This window comes from Nannospalax galili, unplaced genomic scaffold (genome assembly GCF_000622305.1).
Source record: "Nannospalax galili isolate Female #2095 unplaced genomic scaffold, S.galili_v1.0 scaffold1486, whole genome shotgun sequence".
Lineage (NCBI taxonomy): Eukaryota > Metazoa > Chordata > Mammalia > Rodentia > Spalacidae > Nannospalax > Nannospalax galili.
This window is the reverse complement of record NW_008355165.1, coordinates 660047-668893: the sequence shown is the minus strand read 5'-3', so window position 1 is coordinate 668893 and position 8847 is coordinate 660047. Positions and strand designations below refer to the sequence as shown.

General features: G+C 39.9%; 1 protein-coding gene across 3 annotated transcripts in view; it reads right to left on the bottom strand.

The window, feature by feature from the left end:
• Window positions 1–8847, bottom strand: part of Pip5k1b (phosphatidylinositol-4-phosphate 5-kinase type 1 beta) — a 325417-nt gene that overhangs the window by 89277 nt on the left and 227293 nt on the right. For all 3 annotated transcript variants that reach the window (XM_008852280.2, XM_008852282.2, XM_008852281.2), the window contains exons 9-11: window positions 8044–8127; window positions 7873–7921; window positions 4472–4556 (exon numbers count right to left, since the gene is read on the bottom strand). In XM_008852280.2, the coding sequence (XP_008850502.1) occupies window positions 4472–4556; window positions 7873–7921; window positions 8044–8127 (218 nt within the window). The remainder of the gene's footprint in view (window positions 1–4471; window positions 4557–7872; window positions 7922–8043; window positions 8128–8847) is intronic.

Below are 8847 nucleotides of genomic sequence, written 5' to 3'. Positions count from 1 at the left end.
TCTTTCTTTTGGTTAACTGGGCTAAGGGTCATTCTAGCTTGTTTAGCTTTTCAAAGAACCACCTCTTAAATTCATTGATTCTTTGTATTGGTTTTTGTTTGTTTGTTTGTTTGCTTGCTTGCTTGCTTCTATTTCATTAATTTCTGCTCCGATTTTTGTTATTGTTTTTCTCTACTGCTGGGTTTGGGTTTCATTTGTTCTTGTCTTTCCAGTGCCTTGAGTTGCAGTATTAGGTCATTTATTTGGACTCTTACTATTTTTTTAATTTAGGCATTTAGAGCTATAAATTTCCCTCTTAGGACTGCTTTTAATGTGTCCCAGAGGTTGTGTTGTGTTGTATTGTCCTTTTCATTGAATTCCAGGTATTTTGTTATTTCTTTCTTAATTTCTCCTTTGACCCACTCATTATTTAGGAGTCTGTGTTCAATCGCCAGGAGTTCATGTAGTGACTAGCGCTATGTCCAGTGTTGATTTTGAGCTTTATTGCATGGTCTGATATAATGCAAGAATTATTTCAATTTTTTGTATTTGTTGAGGTTTATTTTGTGGCCCATTGTGTGGTTAATTTTTGTAAAAGTTGCAAAGGGTGCTGATTAAAAAGTGTATTCTTTGGAATATTTCAGTAGATATCTGTTAAGCCCACTTGATGTATGGTATCATTTAATTCAGATGTCTCTTTCTTAACTCTCTGCCCTGTTGATCTATCTAATGGAGACAGTGGGTTATTGAAGTCTGCTACTATTAATAAATTGGGATTAATCTGGGTCTTCAGCTCTTTGTATTGCTTCCAGAACTCTCTGAAAGGCTGGTTTTGTGGACATAAATTCCTTCAGCCTATTTATGTCATGGATGATTTTTCTTTCCCCTTTGACTATAATAGAAATGTTGGCTGGGTATAGTAATCTGGGGTGGCATCTGTGGTCATTTAGAACTGGGAATACTTTGGTCCAGGCTCTTCTGGCTATCATAGTTTGCACTGAAAAGTCAGCTGTAATCCTAATGGGTTTTCCTTTATATGTGACTTGTTGTTTTTCTTTTGCAGCTTTCAGTATTATCTCTTTGTTCTGTACATTTAGGGTTCCATGTGCTTCTTGTGTTTGTATGGGCATGTCTTTCCTTAATTTTGGGAAATTTTCTTCTGTAATCCTGTTTAAGATCTCATCAATACCATTAAAGTGAAATTCTTCTCCTTCCTCTATGTCTATGGTGCATAAATTTGTTTTTTTCATGGTGTCCCACATCTCCTGCATAATCTATTCCTGTGTTTAATTTTTTTTTTCATAATCTTTGCTTGAGTGGTCCAGTTCTTCAACTTTTTCCTTCAGTGTTGATAGTCTGTTTTCCATTTCATTCATTCTGTCAGTGAGGCTTTCAGTCTTGATACTCTGTTTTCCATTTCATTCCTCCTATTGTGAGGCTTTCTCCTGTCATTTCTAATTGGCTTACTGAGTGTTTCACTTCCTTCTTCATTTCAGCCTGAGTAGTCTTCAATATTTCTAGCTCTCTTCTGAACTCATTCAGAAGTTTATCCCTATTTTCCTTCAGTTCTTTTGATTTCTTTTGTGTGTTCTTTAAGTTCACTGAATTCTTTTATGTTTATAATTGTTCTTTTGAGTTCCATGTCCTGTATTATCTCTAGGGGGTTCTCATTGTACTCCTCTAGAGGACTATTGGTATTTGGTGGCAATATGTTATTTTGGTTTTTCATGTTATTATTTTTTCTCTGTGATTTTGACATGTCAATTTCTTTTATAGTTTCTGATTCTTGTGTGAGACTAAAACCTTCAAGTTTAGGTCTGCTTCTTTTTGTGAACTTTATGTGTCTTTGTGGTTTACTTTTTGGGCATGAAAAGCTGGTTTATCTAAGCTTCAGTTCTCTCTTTTGATTTTATATTGGAGTGGCCAGATTGCTTTTGTCTTCAGGAGTTCCCATAGAGGCCAAAGTCAGATGAGGATCAGATGCTCTCAGGCTTTCTCCTAAGGTCTGGATCCCTCCAGGAAAGATGTTGTCCTCAGGACTTTGGAGGTTGGACTGGCCTGGGAGCAGGGCCCAGGAAAGATGGTCTCTGGCAGCTGGTGGCCGTGCCACCCAGAGATGCAAAGGGTGATGGAGGTGGGTAGAGGCCCCAAGGTCTCCTGGAGACTGAAGGGAGGAACTAGGTTGGTATGGATGCAAAGGATCAGGAAGCCGAGAAGTCAGCCCTGGTGTCCATGAAAGAAGCTGGTGGATTGTGCAGCCCAGGGAAAAAGAGGGAGGTGAGGGCGGGACCAGGCCTAGAGGGCTCCTGGGGACCAGGAGAAGGAACTGGGTTGGTCCGGATGCAAAGGATCAGGAAGCAGTGGTGGTTCCCTCGGTGTCTGGGGTGCCAAGACAAGGAATGGGACAGTACCCAGGTTAGGAGGAGAGATGGGCGGGGGAGATGGGAAGGTGAATGAGGCTGGGGGAGTCAAGGCATGGAGGGCACAATGGACTTTCCCAGGAGAGGCTGGCTGGTTGTCTGCAGGATTTTTTAATCTACAAATGTCTGCTGAGCCTTGCCTTTGCAGCATCCCACCATTTGTGGTATATTATTTTTTCTTTCTTTCTTTTATTTGGATTTTGGTCTTTTTGAGACAGGCTCTCACTGTGTAGGTTTGGCCTGGGATTTCCAATCCTCTTGTCTTAGCTTGCCAACCACCAGGATTACAGGTGTGTGCCACTATCTCCAGTGGCTTGTTTGCTTTTATGTGTCTCTAAGTTTTTATCTATTTTCTCTATGATTTCTTCTTTACACTATTGGTACCAATAGCTACATACATGAAAATAATTCCGTATTTCAATAACTAACTGTACCTGCAATATATTTAAACAAAGTATTATACGGTGGGACATATACACAACACACGCACACAAACACACACACACACACAGTGTCTTTGTTTGTGTGTGTGTATACATGTTTTAGTGCACATGCATGTTGAGGCCAGAAGTTGATATTTGCTGTCTTCCTCAAACATTTTCCACCTTTTTTGAGAAAAGAGTCTGTTACTGAACCTGGAACTTATGGATTTGGTGAGGCTGGCTGGCCAGCAAGCTCTAGCAATCCACCTGTTTATACCTCACGAGTGCAGGGATTATACTGTGCTCTGGTATCTATGTGGGTATGAAGGATCAGAATTCTTGTGTGTCAAATATTTTACCCACTGAGCTCTCTCTCCAACCCCAGTCTCTCATCTATCTATCATCTATCTATCTATCTATCTATCTATCTATCTATCTATCTATCTATCTATCTATCTATCTATCTATCTATCTATCTATCTATCTATCTATCTATCTATCTATCTATCTATCTATCTATCTATCATCTATTTATCTATCTATCTATCTATCTATCTATCTATCTATCTATCTATCTATCATCTATCTATCTATCTATCTATCCATCATCTATCTATCTATCTATGTTCTATCTATTGATCTTTCTATCATGTATCTATATGAAGTTTCATTTTTGTATATTTTTTACTGATTTTTTTTGGTCTTTTTGAGACAGGGTCTTCCTGTAGCCCCAGCTGTCCTGGAACTCACCATGTAGATCAGCTGGCCTTGACTCACAGAGATCTGCCTGCCTCTGCCTCCTGAGTGCTGGGATTAAAGAGATGGGCCACCACGCCCAGCCCTGAATTTTTGTGTATTTCATAGAAAACATCTTAATTATCTTTATACCCCTCCCCAATCTGCACTCTCCCATAGACCCACACCATTGGATTTCATGCATTTTGTTATTTATGTTAAGACTTATTGAGTCAAGTTAGTGGTTTCAGCATCCCTCAGTGCAAGTTCATCCACCAGTGTCTAGTCAGCCTATCAGTCACTCCCTTAAAGAAGATCAAACCTCCCTCAACCAGCAGTAATTAGTTGCTAATAGTTCTTCAGCTAAGGTTGGGGTCTGCTGCCCATTTCCCAAGTTCTATGCTAGGTTTTCGTATGCTTGAGTTTGCATGTGTTTTGTGCATGCTGACACCATTGCTGTATATTCATATGAGCAAGATTCCAGAAGCCTGCAACAGTTTCCATACGGTTATACACCTCCTCCCCTGGCTTTTACAATCTTTTTGCATCCTCTTCCACAACAGTCCCTAAGTCCTCTGTGGGTGGAGTTTAGGAGTCTTGTCCAAGGGTTCACACTCTGCAGACTCTTATTCCCTATGCTTTGGCCATTTGTGGCCTTTTGTGTTCATTGCCCTCTGTTGCATGAGGGAGCTTAATTAAAGGTGTGCACCACCACCCCAGCTCAGCTTATATATATTTTTAACCATAAAATAAACTAATGATTATATAATCATTAAATCAGAGTATTTAACCATAATTACTGCTTATTACCACTGCAGGGAAAAAATTTCAACTCCTCCAATAAATACTTTTCACAGATATATAGTGAAGTCAGTAACAAGTACTATAAGTACGAAATTTTCTTAAGAATCTTACCTTGAATTTTCTTGAAAACTCTGGAATTCATAAACTTTAAAAATCTATCTGCATAAAAACTTGGTCTATGAACTGAAACAGTGTCCTGAAAAACAAATGAAAGATCACAGGTTGGCCTTTCAATTCATCACAAGTCTGAAAGAAGGCTTCTGTTAGGCAAGGCCTGAAACCAAACATGGCCAAGGGTTAGGAGGAGCCATGTTCTGTGTCTAGTGGGGACTAGGAGAATAGGGCTGGGAGAGGCAGGCACAGACTCAATCAGAATAAGGATTCTAGATACTCAGGATGAAATGGAGCACTAAGGGGTAGTGGAGACAGCAAAAGGGCTCTGCTTAATCAGTGAACATTGTTCATCCTTAGCCAAAACACCAGCAGGGGTGGGAGGAATTCTATGTTCCTTTCTCACAGGAAACCAGCATTCCAAGTGCTGTCTGGAATGAAGGGCGGTACTCTCAGTCACTAGGCGACTGTATGGGGCATCTGTGTGCTTTTAGTTAGAACTACTGTGACTCTGCAGTGGGCAGTAAGAAGGGCACAGCTCTCCAGTCACGTTGTGAAGTACAGAAACAAACAAGACACCCTAATGTAAGAGTGGCATTTCAGCTAGTAGAGCTTCATCAGGAGGTAACAAGGTGAGGACACACCTTATCAGTGATAGGACTGCCTGAGGCTACACTGAATTAGCTATTGACCACATAGGGCTAAACTGAATTAAGCTGCTAGCTTCCTCTTTCTCTCACACTTGGCAGGAGTGCTTAGGACATTTTATTTATAATACAATGACAAGTCATTGTATTATAAATCTAAAAAAAGGGACTGAATGAAGGAGTCAATTCTCTATGTTCATCTGGTAGTCGCTTAGTGACAATCCAAGCTGCACATATCTAGAAACAGTAAATTTGTTCATACATATGATGTTCTAGTTTGAATCCAGGTGTCTGGATTCTAATAGGAAACTTTCTAGATGCTTAACAGTAGACATTATGAAATGTCTGCTGTGAGGTTTGAGGAGTACAGACTGGCCCAGAAGTCATGAGACCTGATTCTGGTGTGAGGTCTAATTTTAAAAGGCTGTATGATACTAGGAATAGCCAGAGTCTCAGGGCCTCTGTGTTTTTATCTATAAATATGCTGTTACTTGAAGTACCTGTGCACTTCTAGTCAGAAACATCTGCAATTCTACAACAGGCCAGTTAAGAAGAGCACACTTGCTCAGTCAACTCTGTGACAGTTCAGCAGACCCTTGGGGAGCTATGTGGTGGGACATATACTCTTCCTAGAGTTCTGGCAGCTTCTGTCTCAAGTGAACACCTTCTCACAACAGGTACAGTAACTCAGATATATTGGTAGGACCAAGGGAATCCATGGGTGACTGACACTTAGCCCTTGCCTTTAAAGGGTTCCATTATTGTTATCTTTGGTCTGAAGAAACCCTATCTAAATAAGGGGTAAATTTGTAAACAAACAAAATAAGTCTTGATTACTGTTTATGGTTTCACAGATATATAATCAGCATGGAGATTTTTCTTAAAAAACAACTACAGATGAAAAAATATGTTTTAAAGACAAAGTGGGGACTCACTTGGCTAACATGAGACTAGGCCACCGAGATCAGAAATGTCACCTGGTGATGGAATTAAATGTCTCAGAAAACACCAAAGGATGACCTTTGGGATGTTCGCTGTCTCCCTTCTGTGCTTAAGGTGCTGTGAGGTTCCTATCTTTCCCAGCTTCAAGTCCTAAAATTAACCTACTATTTTGACCTTTTCACAAGAAGGGTCTCTGATCTGATTAAGCCTGTGGTTGATTCTTAGAAATAAATTTGTGAGCCTATAATTTAAAAATGCCTCCTGACAGAAGCCAGTCCTCAGCCTGTGAGCAAAATGCAGTTTTTTCATGCTGAAACATTATTAGTCTTCCACAGAACTGAAAAATGTGTGTTCCTTTTCTGAAAGGAGGAGAAGAGCATTTATAATTTATCCTCTTTCAAAAGAAGATATCTGCTAACATCTTAAAAGGAAATGTGTGACCAAATATGATATGTGACCGGTGGATTCATTGGAAGCATCACATTAAATCATTAATAGAGAAACTCAGGTCTGTTGGCAGCAAGAAGCACAAATTGAACATCAAGGGGTGTGTGTGTGTGTGTGTAGTGTGACACAGAGAAAGACAGATTACACTTTATTTTTTAATATTTATTATTTTTATTTTATGTGTATGAGTATATTGCCTTTATGTATGTATGTACATGCACCCATGTCATGCAATGCCTGTGGAGGTCAGAAGAGGATGTCTGATCACCTGGAACTGGAGTTATGGATGGCTGTTAGCTGCCATGTGGGTGCTGGGAATAGAATCTGGGTCTTCTGGAAGAGCACCAGAGCTCTTAACCACTGAGCCATATCTTTAGCTCAAATATATTAGGAAGTTAAAAAAAGATTTTATTATTTTTAATTATGTGTATATCTATGTGTGTTTAGGTGTGTATGCCATGTGCTTATGAGTACCCACAGAGGCCAGAAGAAGGCAGCAGATCCTCTAGAGCTATATTTACAAGTGGTTGTGAGTTGCCTGATGTGGGTGTTAGGAATCTGCAAGAGCAGAATGTGCCTTTGTGGGTACTCAACAAGCATATGGCATACACACAGAGACACACAGAAATACAAGAAACATACACTTAATTAAAAGTAATGAAATCTTGTTGGTCATGGTGGTGAACCCCTTTAACTCTAGCCCTTGGGGCCCACCTGGTCTATGTAGCCAGTTCCAGGCCAGCTGGGGCTATAGGGAAACCCTGTCTCCCCTCCAAAAAAAACAATCTGTTTTTAGACGTTCATAACATATGTAAATACATATGATGACATTTTTATTTTCTGTGTCTTTATTGTGTGTTAGGGCATTGTGCCGCACACTAATGTCCAATATCCTGTTTCACCCTCATAGCAGGAAGACACTGGACTAGCCCTGTTATTGATGAGAAGACTGGTTGTTTTCTCACATGACCAGTCGGGTGGGATCCTGGAGTTCAAACCCAGGGCTGTTCACTGTCACAATCAAGGCTCCGTCACTTCTACAGTTTCGTCTTCTGAGAACTTCATGTCAAGGGGCTCAGTCTTCTCAGAGCCTTTGAAAATGGTCTCCTTCACTTTCCTCTTACCAACTTCACAGTGGGGACTTTGATATTTCAGAAACAGCCATCATTTTTGTTTGGCCTCTACCTGGCCACTAGGCTAGAAGTCATTGACTTGATTAGCTATTCAAATCTACATGGTTTGTTCTCAGACTTGAACCAATCTGCTAGGGCAGGAGTCTGGGCTTACAAAGACCTTTGTTCTCTTAGTCTAGTGACACAGTTGGACAAGAAGCATCTGCAGTTTAACCAGGCATAGGTCACTCACCCCATCATAAACAAGAGCTTTCCAGGAATGTTCTAACTTCTTCATCAACCTGAATGTAAACAGATGGGAAAATAACACTGAGGATGCAGAATCATTGCCATTTGCTGAATTTTGAGAAACTTTTTTGATTACTTTTGAAACAGTGAAAGGCTACTTCCCAAAATTTCTCACCTATATGACTGTAGAATATCAATAATGCCCATAAATAAAAGTAGTTTTTCTCCCTTATGGCTTTTAGCTGGAATGCCTCCCATTCTGTGGATGGAGAAAAAGGGAAATATTTTAGCATATAAGTATAGAAAGTTAAAATTCATCACTAAATATATATTGAGTATATTAGGAATTCTGAGCCATCTCTCCCTTTACTGTTATCATTAGTTCAGAAGGATAATAACATCTCAGCTGTTGCTCTGGAGTTGGATGGGAAAAATTCAACTAAAAAACATTCCTATTTAAAAGTTATGAGCAAAGAATTTTAGCACATGATAAAATACTGCTTTTTAGAAAAGGCAATACTAGGGTTAGGGATGTAGCTGAGTTGGTAGAGTGCTGGCCTAGCACGCATGAAGCCTTTGGTTCAATTTCCAGCACCAGATAAAGCCACGCATGGTGGCAGATACAGGAAGCAGAGGTAGGAGGATTAGTTCAAAGTTATTCTCAGCTACAGAGCAAGTTTGAGGCCAATCTGATCTATGTGAGACCCTGTCCCCCAAAAATAAGTCACACTGCTTTTTCCGATTCAAAGAATCAGATGTTTAACTGGGTGTGGTGGGGCATGCCTTTAATCTCAGCACTTGCAAGGCCAAAGCAGGTGCATCTCTGTGAGTTCCAGGCCAGTCAGAGCTACACAGTGAGGCCCTGTCTCAAAAAACAAAAAAAAATCAGATGCTTTCTCTAACGTTAAATAAAAATAAAAAAAAAATAATATAAAAGCACATAGAAGAAAATATGTGAAAATTCTGGAGATATACCTAT